This window comes from Podarcis pityusensis (genome assembly GCF_964106645.2).
Source record: "Podarcis pityusensis genome assembly, chromosome: 14".
Lineage (NCBI taxonomy): Eukaryota > Metazoa > Chordata > Lepidosauria > Squamata > Lacertidae > Podarcis > Podarcis pityusensis.
The window spans coordinates 44,419,955-44,439,809 of record NC_138039.1 but is presented as its reverse complement, the minus strand read 5'-3'; the positions used below and the strand labels follow the sequence as shown (position 1 = coordinate 44,439,809).

At 40.7% G+C, this 19,855-nt stretch overlaps 1 protein-coding gene across 9 annotated transcripts in view; it reads right to left on the bottom strand.

Moving 5' to 3' along the window:
• Window positions 1-3,567: 3,567 nt before the first annotated feature.
• The window catches only part of CSNK1G1 (casein kinase 1 gamma 1), a 54,636-nt gene continuing 38,348 nt past the window's right edge, over window positions 3,568-19,855 (bottom strand). For 6 of the 9 annotated variants that reach the window (XM_080980466.1, XM_080980464.1, XM_080980463.1 and 3 more), the window contains one exon: window positions 3,568-3,791. In XM_080980466.1, coding sequence (XP_080836592.1) covers window positions 3,737-3,791 — 55 coding nt within the window. In that variant the 3' untranslated portion in view covers window positions 3,568-3,736. Of the gene's footprint in view, window positions 3,792-9,133; window positions 9,363-15,956; window positions 16,000-19,855 lie in introns of those variants that run through there. The other 3 variants (XM_080980469.1, XM_080980471.1, XM_080980468.1) reach the window with 2 other exon arrangements.

The window sequence follows — 19,855 nt, the reverse complement described above, 5'->3', positions numbered from 1 at the left end:
GCATACAAGTTCCATTCGTCAAGGAGCAATATACATTTTGTTCCTCCATCCTGCAAGCCATTATAAACCACGGATGTGGAAAGATTTAAGTCATGCATGCCTGTTTTGGACTACAGGGGCACTGGGCAGGTCATTTTGAAGAACAAGCGTCCCAGGAAGCAATAGTTTTTGAAGATAAGTTCATGGCGTGTGTTTTAAAATATAAGATTAAAGCCTGAAAATTGAAAGGGAGAAAGAAATTCAAACCAGCCCCAAGGAAAAGAATTTTCTAATTCTGCCACTGGCAATTTTCAGAGTGATATACTCATTACATCACAAGAAAGCTGCTTTTATAGAGACTAATGCAGATTAGCTATTTTAATTTCTTCCACCCTAAAAAGAAAGGCAACTGTTTGGTAGCAAAGTCATGATCATGACTATTTAAAATTCAAGAGGGTGGAGGGGTCTACAAAGGATTACCAGTCCATTTTACAGACACCTGCCTTTCCAAGCGACAAAACTGAAGGTAGATTTTGAATGAGCACTTGGAAGAACTACCCATGTCTTTTTTTAAGAATATGTGCTGACATGTTATTCTCCGAGACCCAGAGAACATTAGAGGCCAGCTAGTCAGCTCCTGAAGCAAGGCAATCCTCACAATTAAGCAGATTTGGCCTTTAATAATTGGAAAGATACACATCCAGTGATGAGAGGGAAGGGAGACCTATATAATCTTACTCATTCCTATTCACTAGCTCCTGACCGTTTGTTTCAAAATAATCAAAGACAATACCATCAGCTTTGTTTTGCAAAGGATGGCGCTGATTTAGAACTGGAAGCTTAGAGAGAAGGCTGTAGTAATTAGCTGTAGTATTATTGATGATCATAGTATTCTCTTCAAAGCAGCTAAGATTGAATAGTTAAGAATGAAGGGGGAGAAAGTCATTTTTACCACATTTCAGAAACGGAGAAGAATACTTGAAGACTGCTTCGGCTCCATGTTGCTTCATTGGAAATGGGAGGCTGCAGAAACGGTCCTGATATGAAGACACTGTATGGAAGCACTGGGAAACTGGGAGACTGTTTTGATAAAATGGGCCAGCACTTTGCATACATTCTCCCATAGAGATGCTTAACAACTGAAATGTTCACTTGCAGTAGAAGAGGGTCCTAAAGTAATCCAGACCAAGTTAGTTTCTCTTGCTCCTTACCACTAAATCCAGACTTTTACTCAAGTATCCCTACTGTGAGACATTTCTTACAGTTTGGTTTCCGAACAGCTTCAGTATTTGACCAGAATGCAAAATCGAGTTTGGATATTAACCTGCTTCAAGAGCACATGTTCCCTATATGCATACAAATATTTTCATTCAGAAGGAAGCTAGATCTCCTGCGCAATGGAGCAGATAAGCAAAAGCAAGACGGACTTCAACCATCAGATATTAAAAATAATGAAGACTTCTAAAGAAAAACAATTTGGGGGGTGGACTGTTTATTGTGTATTTGCAAACTATCCATTTGTCCAAATTGTCCATATTGTCCATTTGCAAATTCTAAGATGTTCCTCAGTGGAAGAGAACTAGACTGCAAAAGGACAGATGCGTGTGGTGCAGCTGAGAGCACAAAGGTCAAGTTTTCATGAAATCTTACATCTCATATTTGATATTTCCCATGCCAAGAGCGGGAAACAAGGCTCATTTTAGCAGGTGGCCTTAGAAACATTTAAAGAGAGTGTTAGTAGTCAGGAGGAATGGGCTGAGAAGTTTAAAAGGTCTTCTAAAAAAAGCAAACCCTTCTAATCAATGACTGATGGTGAAGAGTTCACTCCTCTTATCTGCATTTTAAATGCAATAAAAAGGCAATTGGCCACACTCAGAAAATGGATGCACAACTTTCTAGGATGGACAGTTCATGAGCAAAAAACAAGTCTACCTTTTGGCTTAAGGGATGAAGTAATGTTGGGGGAACCAGGGAGAGGAAGGCAGTCCAAAGCTCAGCCAAGCAAAACTAAAAACGAGACTTTTAGATTAAGAAGAATACTCAAGAAATTGACGGGAACCAAAGGAGTTACTGCAGAGAGAGTTGCTTCTTCTCCCTGAGCAGGTTTCTCCTGTCTGTAGTCAAGGAGCTCCCAGAGTTTTCCCCAACAAGTCAAGAGGATTATGGTCATGAGATAACTCCCTCCCCAAGGATTACTGACTGAACTACAGGATTGTGGTGCCACCTATTAGGGAAGATGAGACACAAGATTTCAGGCATCAAATTTCTGAAAAGGAAACATTTTCAGTTCACTTCAAGGCAGTAGGCAGAGGACACATGGTATGTCCTGGCCTTTGGGGCCAACTCCCTCAAATTTCCAGTTATTTGTCTCAAGCCACATCCACAGAAGATCTGCAGGAGTTCACAATCTCTGCCTTGGAGCACACTGAATGCGGAGCGGCCAATCCCATTTGGAAAGTCAGAATAAAACAAAGTTATCCAATTGCCTGGGGCATGTTAATAAGGAGCCCTGACTGCATAACAGAAAGAATCATAGGTAATACACAGACTGCTCTGCTGGAAGCCACATGCTATTCTAGTCTGTATAGATGGCCTTGAACCTCTAAAAGGCCTGATAAAATATGTCATCTAAGGCAGTGGCAGTGTCCTCTCGCTGATGAAATAGCTTTGCTCCCTTTAAATGGCCAAACTGCCTCATCCTTTCCACTTTCGGTTACAGTAGTCTGCATTTGCATTTCTGTGACCTGCCCAGAATTCAGCCCAGCTGACTTTTCTCCTTCCTGCCAGCAGAAAGACTTCCAATTCCAAGCAGGTTATGTCAGGCACCATGGAGAAAAACCACAAGAGGGGTGTTCACTGACAGCTGGAAAGGGCAGCTGAAAATTCAAGTAAGCTTCAGTGCACAACCAACAGTGGGGTATGAAAACCCCTGAATAGTCCCAGGGGATTCCAAATGTGGTGGACAGACTAAGTCAAAGGGAGGCTTTGCACTCAAATACAAGCTGAACATGTGTGCTGGCATCATTCACACCCACAAGGGGGGGAAAAACACACAAGTACAGCATACGCATACATAATGCTAAAAATAATTAAAAGTGCAACAACGTAAGTTCCTTTAGAACAACTGACACTTCTCTGTAACCATTCTGAGAAGGGAGATGCCACAGAAACCAGTAAATCAAGGCAACTGGAAATGTAGATTGCAGTTCTCTCGCCATTGGCTTACTATCATGGAATTCGTTGGAGTGCGATTAAGAAGGATCAGGTCTAAGCTGCCAGTGTAGTCAAAACTAAGCCGTTCGCAGCAAGAGGAGCTGGGTCCTCTTGAGAGCATCCTCTCTTCACCACCATCTTGACCCCGCAGTTCATAAAGCCCCCCGCAGTTGGTGGAGGGGGGAAAGCATGTCGAGAACAAAAGAGAAAGGGAGCAGGAACAAAAGCACATCCACCAGGAACGCCCTCTTTGCTGAACTGCTGTACAGACAGGAAGGTAGCCAGCCAACCTTCCAACAAGGGCAACGAGTGCTGGAAAGGATGCAATCCTGATTCCAAAAGGAGCTTCAAGCGTGGAGTGAGCAAGCGAGACCATTTAGGGAATCCACCTGAATGTTTATTTTGGAATTTTTTCCCCTTCCTCTCTTTTTGGTTTAATATGTCCCTTGTTTGTTGTCCTCTCCCCAAGAGAAGCCCCATTCAATAAGACGTGGCAGGAACAGCAGGTAAACAAAGTCCCCCAAAGACCTCAAGGAGACGCCTGTCATTTCTGGCGTTGGGAAGACTTCTTTCTTTTCCTCTTATAGAAGCAGCAGCACCTGGAGCACAAAGAACACAGCAAATCAATAGAGAGTACCGGGACCTCCAGCAAGCCCTCTCCTTCCAACACAATGCATGTGATGTGGCCAACTTCTTCACTCTCAGAAACACACAACACACATGCTCCCAACACCCACCCTTCTCCTGCAACAACAAATAAACTCAAGACATTCAAAGCATCAAAGTAGTCCAATAATCACCACCAGGAATCGCCACCATGCTCTGGGGACCCATGTGATTTTTCAAGGGCTGTAATAACTTGAGGGTTACCATGACCAGTTCTAGCCTCTAGCTTTGGCATTATTTTCCAAACCAACATCATTTGCAGCTAACGGGGAATGTGAACATGGCCGATTCCGTCTGAAAGGCACACAACTCAGAATTGCCACCCGCACCGCTGGCAGAAAGCTGCAAGAACACACACTTTTAACCAAGTTGCTTTCACCAACACAGATGATACATTTACTATACAAGAAACTATGAACAAACAGGATGCTTTTAGAGTGGAACCGTGGCTAACAACTCCTAAGATAATTCTGAGACATGAAGAACCCTGGCATGGGATGCTGCTGACACAGATGGACCTATGTAGTATAAGATGAGAAAATCCACCTCTGTTGCCTAAAAATACAAGAGGGATTGAAAAGAAGTGTGGAAGAATTACTTAAACAACACGGGTTGGAATTCAACTGCTAAACACAAAGTGGTCCTGATCTGAAGTTTCCAAAACACTTGAAGTAGAATTCTAGAACAGTGACTTGAACAAGAAATCACCCTTGCTATAAAAACAGATGGAAAAAACATGCTTTATAGGGAAGTGGATTTCAAGTAATCAATTTAATCTATGATTAATCAGAAATTAAAGTTGTAGTCATGACGATTTGTAGAAGATAATTTTATCAATTAAAAAAAAAAATCAGTTATACAGGGTACCCAGATTTGTGTGCTTCCTCTTCTCTGTGTCAAGCTTGATGGGAAAAGGTACATTTTCTCCCAAGGTTAGCAGGTATTTTTTGCCTTACACCACAGATTTCCTTCTAGCATTAAAAACCACAGGAAACTGAAACTTACGGTTAGATTCAATGCAAGTAAGTCTTTTAATTCTGTATTATCTTAAATGCTGGTGGGGTCTGAAATTGTTCAAATCTTGAAGCCATTTTTAGTCTGGTGTGATTGCCCATAATATCCTATAATCCCAACTCTCAAAATGATACAAATAAAGATGTTTTTCACCACTTTAGAAATGAGTGATAGGTTTTATCTGTTATTTGCTGTCTCATATTGAAGAGGAACAGTGTCTTTCTGCCAAAATCCCCACCACCAATACATACCCCCAAATTTTGGTAATATGGAAATTTAATTGATTAAAAGCCAAGGTAGGATCAATTTTTTTTAAAGCACAGTTTATAACTGATAAGGCAACAAAGATAAAGCAGGTGGATTTAACAACACGCTTAGAGTAGATATTTTTGCTCTGAAGTAAAATCTATCTGGCATATGAATGAAAGCTGGAGAAAATCTAGGCTTGGCTAAGCATGATCTGCAGTTTTAAAGGTGGACAGGCTTCATGACTTGTGAGGTTACGTGGTTCTTTACCAGAACCCCAAGATCTACTAACCAGAGCCAGGTGCCAAAGACAGAAACATAGAATTAAAAAATTATGAGACCAGACATTTACATGTGTTTTTTCTTTCTTTTGGAGTACCAGAATGAAATGAAGTGTATAAGTCATTCAATATAAAAGCCCACTTAAGGCATTGTCCAAATTATATGCCTCCATTATTTGATAATAATGGAGCCAATCTCGCACTTTATTTTTCAAGTTTTCAAAGCTCTGCAATTTTAGTCTGTCTCCCTCTTGTTCCAGAATTTCCCAATATTTCGGCCATTTGGCCTCCATATTGAGTTTTTTCTGTGCCTTCGCTTCCATTGGTGACAACCATCTTGGGGTTTTCTTTTCTAACAAATCTTTATATCTTATCCATGTCTTAAGAGAAAACTTAATGAAAATGATTTATAGGTGGTACATGACACCAGTCAAGCTTGCAAAAATTTACCATTTGCCCGAAAATAAATGTTGGAAATGTAATGAGACTGAAGGTACATTCTTTCACCTTTGGTGGACATGCCCAAGGATTAAGACATTCTGGGAGATGATTTATAATGAAATGAAAAAGGTATTCAAATATACCTTTCTGAAAAAACCAGAGGCCTTTCTCCTGGGCATGGTCGGCCAATTGGTGCTAAAGAAGGATAGAACTTTTTTTATGTATGCTACAACAGCAGCAAGAATACTCATCGCGAAGTATTGGAAGACACAAGATTTACCCACCCGGGAAGAATGGCAGATGAAGTTGATGGACTATATGGAATTGGCGGAAATGACTGGCAGAATCCGAGACCAGGGAGAAGAGTCGGTGGAAGAAGATTGGAAAAAGTTTAAAGACTATTTACAGAAATATTGTAAAATTAATGAATGTTAGAAAAATGTTGGAATGAAGTTACATGGCTTCAGCAGAAACGTTATAAGGAATTAAGTATAAATAGATTAATAGAGAATTAAAGGGGAAAATAAGGTTAAAATGTGTTAAGATAATTATAGGATAGAAAGCAGAGGAAGATGGAAAGGAATTGCTGAAACAACTAATAGAAGTGGAATACAAAAAGGGAGGTGTGAGGAGGTCATGGAAATAAGTGAATGAAAGATTGAAATTATTTGATGTGTTTTAGATTGTTTTTGTTTTGTTTTAAATTGTTTTTGTTAGTTTAGTGTTAGGTATTGTTTTTGTATTGTATTGTATTGTCTATTTTCTTTTTTTATGTAATGTCTAAATTGTTGGAAAGTAATAAATATCATTAAAAAAAAAAACAATATAAAAGCCCACTCCAGGTTATCATTTCAGCTGCATAATCTAGATCAAGAGAGTGTCATTTTGTTGTTAGTATGGTTAAACAATTGGGAATCAGAAATCCTTGCAATCGACCTTCTTCCCAACACCACCCTACAAGATTTTAGGATATTATTTGTACGAATATCTTGAGAGACCAATAAAGACACAAGCAGTGAGGCAAGGCATTCCCATACTTCAGCGGCTAGGAAGTTAAGCATATAATTACTAAATTAATAGTAAAATACAGTTCACAAAGAGGGTGTAAAAAATCTGAAATTCGGATCTCCATTAACTTAAACTTTAAGTTAAATTTATAGCATGGTGGTAAGTTTGCATTCAACAGGACATTTCTCTCAGATAACCAACATGGAAAGATGATTTAATGGGGGGGAAATTCCACAGATAACAGAGCCCACTCCATGTATACATATTGTGAACAGTTTTATATAAACTGTATTTGAGCAGTAACTGGCACTCAAGCTTATGCTCAAACACAAAATGAGTATTGTAGGGTAACTCCAATGGATTTCTCAACTCTTTCAGTTATACCCCCAAAATAATAAATTATTGAATCTCTATTATAGCTGGGGGTTTTTTATTAAAAAAAAAAACCCACATAGGCGGCAGTTAGTCAATGAACTGATTGGTCATCTTCCTAGGATTTGTATAGTCTCAAGATTACACATTTATTAACAGCAACACAATTGGCTATTAGTCATAAATGAAAGAAAATTAACTTGCCCTCTATTGACCGCTGGTGCTTGAGGGTATGGGCATGGCTTATTCAATTAAACTCATAAACGAGGTAACAGGGGAGGAAAGCAGCAAAGTGATTTATTGAAAGATTGAAGGTTCCCTCGCCCCTCAATACTGGAATAATGAAGTCTCCGAAAGATTGAACTTTTCAGTCCCACTACATTCTGGGAATAAGTTGACCGACAGATAAATATCTGAATTAGTTAACTAAAAGCAAGTTAATACTGTTTTGATCATGATTTATTGTTATTAGATTTAATTAATATTTTTGTTTTCATTTGTTATTTATGTGTAATGTATAATTATTGTGGAATAACTGCTTACATAATACTTAGTAGAAATAGTATTTTTTCAAAAAATTGCCATGTTAGCAATTTATAGCCTAGAAGTCCTTCCCTGATAGGTCTCCTGCCATTTGTGGTCCAAAGGGAATCACCCATTGCCTTCTCACAAATTAGATTATCCTCCAGGAGATTTTCCTCCTTCCTTGTAGCATGTTGCTTGCCTTCTTACCTGAGCCACTTGGATTTGACTGACAAAGTTTACTGGACAGAAGCAGCTTTCAACATGCGTCTTATCACCCTTGTACTCCCTCTTTCAACAACTCAAGGAGAAAACTATTAGTCATCCGAGCATAATGAAGCAGAACAAGGACAGATGACTTTTGAATGTTGCCCATTTTCATCCCTGGAACAGGGATGAGAGAGGAAACTTTGCCCACATGTGACCATGAGGAGCTCTCCATGGTTTGGAGAGACACCACAATAAATAGCCCATGCAAAGCAATAAGCCATTGCGTTGGTCTCACAGAGCTGTGAATGATGGGGAAGAAGGGAGAGGAAAAGAAAAGGCAGAGAACTCACTGTGTTGCACTGAGCTACAATCAAAGTTAACATTAGCATCTGGTCACCCATTGCAATATCAAATGCCTATAGTGCATGGCCTGCCGCATTAGAACAGAGCTACAGGCACTGCTAGCATCAGCATAACTTTGTTTCTCCCACTCTCAGCTTCTGGATCAGTTACAATCTATTGTACAGTGTGTGTGTTTTTAAAGGAGACTCAACCAATTTGGGAGAATATCGCATGTTGGCAAAATGCTCATCAGTACAAATGGACTGTATGTATCCTTCCCTTTCCAGAGAAGTGAATGGTTTTTCCACTAACAATATTTAGAGTTACGGATTCCACTACCTTCTACAATAGTAATCAAAGCAGCTGCAATTGGAGACATTGCAGGGAGTGGACAAAACTTTATCTCCTCCTTGGGCGCTGGCAATCCCTACAGAGCCTCCTATGGTCCATCTCATGGATGAAAAGAACCCCATAGCCCCAACCTTGCTTGGAGCAAAGAAGAAAGGGCAAGGCAGTCCTTAGAAGTACAACTGGTTCTTGCATAAACTTCCACTCCACAAATAAGAACTGTTTACCTAACTGAAATTTCTGTAACACAGACCTTACTAGAAAATTATTATTCACAGAAAATCTGCATCTTGAGAGATCGAGCTAACTTAACCTGCTAGAGAGAGTTGCTTATTTTCCATAATTAATTTTAGGTGTAAAATCTGAATCCTTGAGTACACAATTTGATTTACTTTGCATAGGTAGCCCCATATAAGGCATGTGATCTCATTAGTGGATAAAACCTCAGAGAGAAAAGACAACTCTATAATAAAACAGGAAGGTGACATATCTAGGTTTTGACATGGTGTATTTTAATCAATGATAAAATGAACAACATAAGTGAAGGAAGTTGATCTGTAAAACCTGGGAGGCATGCATGAAGCTAGGGTGACTTATGCTGCACAGATGGCTTCCATTACAGATGACACAGGCTGGATGGTTGACAGAACCAGACAAACCAGTCTCTTATGAGAAGCCTGGAGTGGATACTGGGTGGCCTTCACCTATGAAATTAATTCACTATGAAATGAAGCAGAGACAGAGAGAGAGAGTCACAAAGACTGATGGAATACGCGATATAGTCCTTAAAAACACCTATTTCCCACATATATTGTTTCCATCTATACAAACAAGTGGCAGAAGTAGATATGCTAGCGATTACTTCTAATGTTCCCAGCACCTCAAATTTCTAAGGTGGAAGAGTTGTCATAAAATGGTTTCCCCTCCCAATAGCCACATGGCAAAAGTGTCTTGTGAAATTCACTATGCTGTATAATTTCTGGCTAACCACGTCCTGAACATGGTTTTTCAGAAATAATACAAGGAGATTCACCCCAGTTCTGACTTTCCCACTTAAGAAAATGGGTATGTGTATCAGCTCTTAATGCAATGCAAATGATTCCATAAATGCTAATAAATAACAATGGCCTACCACTCATGCCAATGGAAGATGTACACTTTTGAAATATGCAGCTTGTCCAGTCCAACCGAAAGATTATGACTGAGCATGGTACATACAAAAACACACAGAAGTTGAATAAAATGCACCAATTATGCTAGAAGGCCAGCATCATAATGCAAAGCCATTTGCATGTTGCACACACTACTACCCAGATAGATAATGATGTTGCAATGCTGCCAGACAGCACAAATATTCTGCAATTGCTTCCAGCAAAAAACTTCACTAACTTCTCTGGTTTGCTCTGAGCAAAATTTAAAGTGCTGGTTTTGACCTATCAAGACCTAAACAGCCTAGGACTTTTAACTGCTTGGTGAAAATTATTATTCAGCAAAACTTTGGAATGGGTTTAATTATTGGGGCTTCCAGATGCCCAACTGCTTAAGTTACACTGTGTTTGGGGGGGGGGGGTTATATTTGAATTTATTTTTTAGGTTTGTAAGCCAACTTGTTCCTAAACAGTAACAGAAGCAGAGGATAATATTTTGAAGAGAGTAAATACAGGCCGGCAGACAGATTGCTTGTTAAGGTATTTTAGCATTTTAAATGCTGCCCAAATATGAGGGTCAAATGCCTCCAAGGGATATAAACTACAAAATAAGGTAGGGCAGTAGGGGACACCACCAACAGGATAGCCTTGGATTTTTAGTCCCATAGTCTATTGAAGCCTTTCCCAACTTGGGGTCTTGCAGCTGCTTTGAACTACAACTCCCACCAGCCCCAACCAAATGGGAGTTGTAGTCCAAAACAGGTGAGGGGGGGGCCTATTGTACATGTTTGGTTGGTAGCAAACAGATACCTAACATAGTTTTCTCTCTTTTAAAGGATCAGACAATGTTACAAAAGGATGATCTAAGACTAAATTCTTGAACTGTGGGTAAAATTCCCTGGGACAGTGAGACTAGTGATCCACCATTGCCAAGTGTCAAGTTCTCCACTGCCCAGAAACAAATGGACAGAATCATATACTCTGACCCCAGCAAGAACTCAGCAAACAAAGCCAGGGGAGGAAGCTACTTAGTTTGTAGGGAATGCAGGTTGGCCCTAATCCGAGATAATCTCACAAGTGTAAGAGATGCACTCTTGCTGAAATCTCCAACATCACACACTCTGTCCTGCTACAGGCAGACACCAGGCACAGGGTTAAGAGAAGTTCCCCCAGGCAGCTTATGTTTAGAAGGGGAGACCCCTAAGAAGCACACACAGAGTATTTATGATATTTTATTTTTTGTGTAAACCACTTACAATATTTTGGTTTGAAGAAGTAGGCAAATAAAAAATAAATAAAGTGCCCTTCCTACAGCTACAGTGGGGAGCTATTCCAAAAGTAACAGCACATGATGTGGCTCAAAAGACTGCAGATACATACTCAGGAATTCTGAACTCTTAAAACACACATATACATATACATATACATATACATATACATATACATATACATATACATATACATATACACACACACACAACCTCCCTAAAGAGTCAGGTATGGCCAAGCATGTCTTAAGACTACAGAACTGCTGATAACCATGGACTTTATGGGACACCTTATGGTGCACATCTATTGCTAGCTATACCTCTTTAGGGAAAATATATATATACACACGGGGTTGTATGAAATGCAGTGCCAAGTTAAAGTCACTAAGCAGGACACTTGCCCTGCTGATGAAATGTTTTGCACCAGCAGAATGTTGTTGAACCAGAGAATGCATACGCAGGCCTTTGGTAACTTCGCTGCGTGACAGACAGCACAATATGTTGTGCAATGGATTTCCACCTGTGCAATTACTGTATGGGATTCACCTGTTGTGCAACATTAAAACTCATCCTTGAGCTGGCAGACAAAGAATGCTGGATATAGACTATTGTATTTTATGAGCCCGCTTGTTTGTACAGTTTATATTTAAAACAAAAAGATAGCTACAGATAGAAATGAATGAATATGCATGGATATAAAAGCCTACAGTTTAATCAGGAGCCCTCTGCAATAGTCAGATCAGGAAGGAAAAAAATAAGCATCAGCATTTCCAAACTACCCATGTTCCAATTGGGCCAACCAGACTTCCAGATCGGCCTAATCCACAATCATAGTCCAAATATGACTATTTGGTCAAACTACTTCCACACCGATGACAGAGTAAACATTTGGTATATATATAGTCCAGGTCTGAAAATAACTTCAAGAAGGGGCAACGGTACACAAGGAATATACCCGTGAAAAGGTAAAGTAAAACACACACAGCCTAAAACACCCCAATTACTGGAAAATTCATGCCTAGTAGTGAATTCACTAGGCATGTTTATCCTAGCCTGTTTATCCTAGCCGTATATTTAAGAATTTGCCTGTGATAATGAATTTTATAGAGTGAGTGTGCACCTGGTAGAGAAGGGACTGAATGCTCCATCCCTCCCTTGCTAGCTCACTGTGTTTCCATATACTTTCCTCTGCAGCCACCACAGAAATACAAGCAAGCAGAAACAAGACTGGTGTATCACATAAAATGGGGGGTAAACACTCCCAACATAGAACAAGCAAAACCTCAGAAAAAATAACATTAAGCTCTGCAAGCGCCATGGTTCCTTCCTAAAAAGCCTTACAGGAATAAATATAAACGCCCCACCACATAAATTGAATTCTCTAGTCTTTTGTAGGAAGATGCTCCACAGACATAATGATACCAGTCCTGTTGGACAGGGACAAACAATTTTGTTTGCTAGGCTGGGATAATTATGCCTGAATCAGGCCATACATTTGTGCCTGAAACTCATGGGCTCACAGTGCCGTGGTACTGGACGTTACGTAGAAAGCTAAGATTTGCTATGCGTTCAGTTCAAGACACTCTAGGTCCTAAAGTGGGGACACTTGTGCAACTCTCTAAGAATAGAGGCCATGAAGCATAGCCCAAAATAGTTAAAAGTACTTGCATACCACCCAGAAGCAGAAATTTGGTATGCATACAGATGCCCCAATTACAGTCATACCTTGGAAGTCAAACTGAATCCATTCTGGAAATCTGTTTGACTTCCAAAACGTTCAAAAACCAAATCGTGGCTTCTGATGAGAAGCCGTGTAAGCCCCGTTGGACGTTCGGGTTCCAAAATAATGTTCACAAACCGGGACAATTGCTTCCGGGTTTGCAGCATTCGGGAGCCAAAACATCCGAGTTCCAGGGTGTTCGACAACCAAGGTACGACTGTACTAGGAAAGTCTGAAGGAGGACCATTTAACACCCAACAGTCAAAACTCAAGAATGGCATTTGTTCTCCAGAACAGAACACACAAAGGACTGAATGCTGGGTTGTGAGATTCTGTTGTTCTTTCACACACTCCAATAATTAACTTATTTTGTTGTGGGAGGAGGAATCATTACCAGTAGAAGCCGGAGACAAGCAATCCATTATTGCAGAATGTAAGCTGCATTAGTAACATTTGCCTCTTGCAATGAATACATGTTCAGAAGCAAAGGTACTCCAAAGCAGCAGGAACCTGAGCTAAAACATGACTCTACTCTACTTTTCACTCTAACAATCTCAATCTTCTCTCTCTCCAGTGCCATCAACACAGATGCAATTCACAAAAGCAATTACAACAGGCTGTGTTTTCAACAGAGATTACAGGCAAATGAGACTTCCTTTACTACCATTTTTCTCCACTACAAGGTATACAACAGTTATCTGCCCTTTCTTTCAGCTACAACAGTAGCAGGTCCTTATAAGTAAGAAACATGTGTGCAAAAGACATGTAAGCTGGGGAAAGAACAGAGCAGCCAAAATATTCTCAGGGCTCTAGATTTCATGGGTTGGAACAGTAATTTCTTCCCCTGGTGGAAGTGCCTCATTAACCTTAACTTTTTAACTTTGAATTTGATGTTCTATGCAATAACCTATATAGTTTCTTTTGACAATATCACAGAATCATAGAATTGTAGAGTTGGAAGGGACCACAAGGATCATCTAGTCTAACCCCCTGCAATGCAGGAACCCACAGCTCTGGGATTAAGAGTTGCATGCTCTACAGACTGAATTAGCCATCTTCCTTTGGCTGCCTTTGTTCCATATACAGTGGTACCTCGGGTTACAGACCCTTCAGGTTACAGACACTGCTAACCCAGAAATAGTACCTCGGGTTAAGAACTTTGCTTCAGGATGAGAACAGAAATCGTGCGGCGGCACAGCAGCAGCGGGAGGCCCAATTAGCTAAAGTGGTACCTCAGGTTAAGAACAGTTTCAGGTTAAGTACGGACCTCCAGAACGAATTGAGTTCTTAACCCAAGGTACCACTGTATAGCCAGAGGAGGAAGAAACTCAAGGGCTGCAGCAGACCCTATAAGGGACTCATTACAGAATCTTCATAGGCAGCTGGTTCCTTAAAAACACTCCGCTTTCCACACATTTCAGACATCTCAAGCTTCTCACCTGCTTTTAAAGAGTCCAGTTGTCAGGAAAAACATTCCCATTTCATAAAAAAATGCATCCCTTCCTCTACAAAGCCCCAGAGAAGAGGGAGGCACTAATTTACGTTACCATCTAGAAGTCACCCTCTGGGAGTGTCCCCCGCCCATTTGGTGAGTAGGACACCCAACACCACACAGATTCCTCTCCACTGTAGTTTTCAAGCAGAAAAGAAAGAGCAGGACTCCTACTTTCTCCATATCCCACACAATAAGAGAAGACAGAAAATACAAGAGTGGGATTGGTGGCGACTATAAACTTTGTGGACCCTAGCCCCAAATCACACATCACTGCTCAGAAAGGTAACAATTTGTTTAGCCATTTGCAGTAGCATTACAGACCTCACTGCAATAAAATCTTAAGCTTATCATTTCTTCATGAGAGAGTTCAGGTTAAAATGTATGAGGGTGACACCTCTTACACAGAAAGGAGCATGTAGTGTTTTACAACTATGAGAGCCCAGCTAGAAAGGAAGAAGGGCAGAGTTGGTAAGCTTGGTGCATCAGGACAGGTAGGGGAGGTTTTGCCCCTTGTTGCCGTGGCTAAGTGACCCTCAAAACTAGCCAGAAAGCAAGTAAACCTATCTCCATAGCCATTCAGCTGTGACTCTTGGTTTCTGCAGCTCGGACAAGGAAACTTTTGCTTATTCTGGCCCCATCAGGGCTCAAAATAGGTGTAAGACAGAATTGTAAAAATGTTTGTACCCTAGCTTGCCTTTCCTCTGTCGGGGAACGACACATGGTGACACACATGAGAATCCCAGGTGGTCATCCATACAGGAACTGACCAGACCCAGACCGCTTAGCTTCAGCAAGGGAGTGGACTCATGTGCATTCAAGGTTATACTCTGGCATGAAACATTATGGATTCCTTTTGTTCACATACTGTTTGAGAGAACAGCTGCAGTTTGGGGCACACATAAAAACAAGTATCAGTGATAATCACAATGGTGAGAGTAGTAGCTTTTCTCCAACTTGTAAACAACCCTCATCACATAGGTTGCCTCCTTGTCCTATCCTCACCCTCTACAACAAAATATGAAGCTCTAACCCACCTTCCGCAACCTGGTGCCCTCCAGACGTTTCAGAATACAGTATGACCATTGGCCGACAGACATCTGAGTTCAAAACACCTGGAGGGCACCATTTTACAAGCTGAAGCTATAAACTAACTCTTCCCTACAAACTGCAGGAAGCCACAGGAAGTCAAGTACTTTGATCTGTGCCTGGTATAAGCAGCCTAGATGTAGTTCAGAAAATAGTTTATTGGTTCCCAGTCCAGAATAAATACTATTTTCTTACTGTAGGAGCCTAGCTCTGGAAATACCAAGCAAAGGGCAACACCCACCCAAGCCACATTTTTACCATGAAGCTGCTGACAGAAATCAGGATTGAAAAGAGCAGAACTCTAGCTCTGTAGCAAGTGCAATGCTTTCAGGACAGTTGTGCCTCTGCCACAAAAATCTGACAACTGACAAAAGTGTGCAAGTAGAGAGAAAATTGCATAGGAAATTTACTGCCTCTAGCTCTAAGCACTTCCTAACTTCAAGTATTTGTTCACCCAAGTAAAACTTAAAAGACAAGTGTTTGGTGTGTTAGGGATGACAGTCCGAGGACTCTGAGCAGCTCACCCACCCCTTCCGTTAATTTCATTTTGATTTGGCCAATCATGGCCTAGTCTGGTTCACGCCCCCTTGTATGTGAACCAGAGAGAGTGACTCACCACAAGTTGAGCATTTTCAGGCAGCTACAATAGACAGTGTGAGGAGAAAGAAAGAAAGAAAGACAAATAAAAACACAGAAAGGTAGGGAGACATTAGTTCAGAGGCGAGATGGAAGCATGTCATGGCAAGTCATGCAAACATGCAGTGCAGATCTGTGATACACACGACGTCTACCTGCCTTGTCAAACCTGGTTCCACCTGAACCTTCTGCAACTAACCAGGAAAGAGCTATCACAAGGGATTGTTGCTTTGAGACAAAGTTTTCACAACTGTCTAGGACAACTATGTTAGAGCATCAGAAAATCATCATTGACGGGAATGTGCTCTAGAGGACTTTGGCAGATAGGAGCAAGAAGGTTTCTGAACCTTTTAAGTTGCAAGGAAACTCTAGAGATAGCTGGCTAAAAAGGCTCAAATGCAAATACCTTAAGTGCTTTGATGGAACATGGCAACTGATCAAAACAATACCCCTACATTTCCTTAACTTCATTTATCATTTTGAGGAGGAATTAGTCTCCCTACATGCCTTGGAAATAAATTATTATTACCACCACCACCACTACTGTGTTATTTAAGTTTCTGCATGTGCTGGAGAAAGCAGAAGTAACACTTCTGGCACAAAGGATTTACAGTCTAACTTAGGCAGAACATAGGCGACAGTGGAAAATGTGGAAGAGAAACCAAAATAGATGGGACAACATCAAATGAGCTTATGGTCTGGAGGAAAATAATGGAGAGCCTTTAAATTTAAAGGCTACAAAAGACAAAGCTGGTGTGGAAAGTGACAAAGAAAGCTGGAAAAGAGATTTAAGACAATGGGTGACTTTCAGCTATGGTAGCCAGCAAAAAGAGGATGCAATACCATGGATGATGGTTTAAAACAGTTTTAGAGGTGGAAACAGTAGCAGTATTAAGACAACAAGAAAGGGAAGTATTCCATGTCCGCAAGTTTGCAGTCTTGGGAGATTGGGAAAATATCAAATTTCTGCCAGCAACAGAAGTAGGGACAGGTAGTCAGGAGAGGAAGTATCTGAGTGAAAAGATCCTACCTCTGAGAATCAGAGGCAATATACCTCTGAATACTAGCTGTTGAAAAACAACAGCAGGAAAAGACTATTGCCCGCATGTCCTACTTGTGGACTTCCCATAAACGTCTCATTAGCTACTATGAGAAACTGGATGCTAGACTGCATAGGTCTTTGTTTTGATCCAGTAGGGATCTTCTTAGGTTGATATCTGAATTCTTACCATGTTGTTTAGTTTGGGATACAGGAGTTGTTAGCAATGCAATCAGAATAAAAGAATTTATTAGAAGTTGATTATCACGAGTTTTAAAAAGGGAGAATTTTTATCTGTATAAGTGTAGTAAGCACAAGCAATGAGAGCTAAATGCAAGCAACCAGAGGCAAATGGCTACATTTTGAATGGAAGTAGAACATATTATGGGACGCGGGTGGCGCTGTGGGTAAAACCTCAGTGCCTAGGACTTGCTGATCGCATGGTCGGTGGTTCGAATCCCCGCGGCGGGGTGCGCTCCCGTCGTTCGGTCCCAGCGCCTGCCAACCTAGCAGTTCGAAAGCACCCCCGGGTGCAAGTAGATAAATAGGGACCGCTTACCAGCGGGAAGGTAAACGGCATTTCCGTGTGCTGCTCTGGCTCGCCAGATGCAGCTTGTCACGCTGGCCACGTGACCCGGAAGTGTCTGCGGACAGTGCTGGCTCCCAGCCTATAGAGTGAGATGAGCGCACAACCCTAGAGTCTGGCAAGACTGGCCCGAACGGGCAGGGGTACCTTTAAACCTTTAGAGCATATTATGAGCCAGGGAATGAAATAAAGGAAAAGGAAAAAAGAAGTTAAAGAGGATCAAGAACGGCAAAAACAATATATTTAAGGGAAAGTTGACATGATTGAAAGTACCAGATTGTTTAATTAGAATGCAAGCTACTCTAAGGTTTGGCCAGAAGAAGGTATTGAAAACTTTGGTAAAAGCAGTTTCAGTGTAGTTAATCTAGCAAAAATCAGATTGAAAAGAGTAAAGGAAGGAGTTGGAGGTCAAAAGATAAACAGGATCATACGAAATGCTCAACAAATTCTGCACTGAAAGGTACTGGATGACAGCTGAAAGGGGGAATATGAATATAAGGAGGAAATAAGGACCGAGAAATATTTGTATGTCTAAAAGCCCACGATAAGGAACTAGGCAGCACAGAACAAATGAAGATAGCTAGAGGGAGAAATCAGAGGTAGGAAAGGATGGATCAAGAGATCAGGTTGCATGATTGAAGGTAGTGAGCATCTTTCATATATATATGAAGGATAGAGAAACTGATTAATGACAAAACTAGGGAATTCTGCATATGGAGGGAAATGAAAAAAGGTCTGGATAGAAATTCACAGAGAGATCTTATATTCTTTGAGCAGGAGGTTCACAGCAAGAAAAAAAAAGAGCAGACAGAAAGGCTTCACTAGCAAGAAAAAGTCTGGAGACACACAGACACAGCAGGCTTAAAAAATGACGAAGTCACACAGCTTGAGGTAGACAACATTTGAATGGTCTGTTAGAAGTTGATGGCTTAATAAGTAAATAAAGATCATCCATGGCTGGGAGATGAACAGGCAGAAAGGAAGAGTAAAAGGCAGAGCGAGGAAAGAGAAGAGACAGCATCTTGTCTAGAGGAAAGTAAAACTGAAACGCCTTTTTCAGCTTTCCAAATTTTACTATACAAGTTAAACACACACACACACACACAACCTCACCCATCACTTCTAAGCATAATTAATTGCCCCTAAGCCCTATGAAATTAATAAGACTGTGGTATCAGTCATTTCCTTTGAATAGCTGTACTTTTCAACTGAAGTATCATATTGACTAGAAGTCTGTGTGAATTCAAATGTCTTGGAAACTTTTAGCATACCCAGGAAATTGTGGATAAAGCTTGAATGTGCAATTTCCATGGAAAGATCAAGTGCAGAGGAGATATGGTACACCGTGTTGTAACCACAGGACCTTCCCCAATTCCACCGTTAACATTAAATGTCCCTAACTTCCTTATTTACTGCAGAAGAAAACAATTCTTCACATAGCTCAGCTGTAAAATCAAAGTCAGTAATGGTATTTTATTGGCATCTCCCACTAAGGAGGCAATCCTAAGCACGCTTACTAGGGAGTAAAAAAACTCAATGAATGTACTGTGATTTATTTTCAAGTTAACATGCAGAGATATTGCTGTTGTCACAGCTGCAGCAACAAGTCCACCACAGGAGAGTATGTCCTTGGGGAAATTCTGGAGTCTTAATTTTTAGGCTCCATGGACATGGCCTAACTTAACTTAGCTGATGCTGCAGCACCAAAGCAAAGGCTGTCTTGCACAGAGCAACAAGCTGAACAATTTATTGAAAGCTAGCATCCAAAGCGAAGTACAAGTACCGAAGCCCAGTTCACTTGAGCAGCACTTGGTGGAAGCTAGTCTGCTGTCAAAAGAAACTCAGGCAGAAAGCTCTGTATCATATAACAATAAATATCCAAAGTAGTCAATATCTCATCCCACCCCCATCTGCTGAAATATATTGTTCCCCTGCAGAGGAACAGAGGCTCAGCTGGGAATGGAACACACAATTATTAAGTTTGCCACAAGGACCACTCAATTTTATTTAAATACATTCAAATCTGAATTTCCTGCAGCTATAAAGCTCTCCTTGTGGCTGAAGACAGAAATGTTCGCAGAACGATAACACATTTCTTGGGTAATGGAGTGCTTGGCGATTACTTCTCAGCTGAAGATTCACACCTGAAGCACAATTAGAGGTATTGCATACACTTGCTTTTCTCACAAGCAATTTTAGGCTATTTCCAGCCTAGGAAATGAAGAATCACAATGC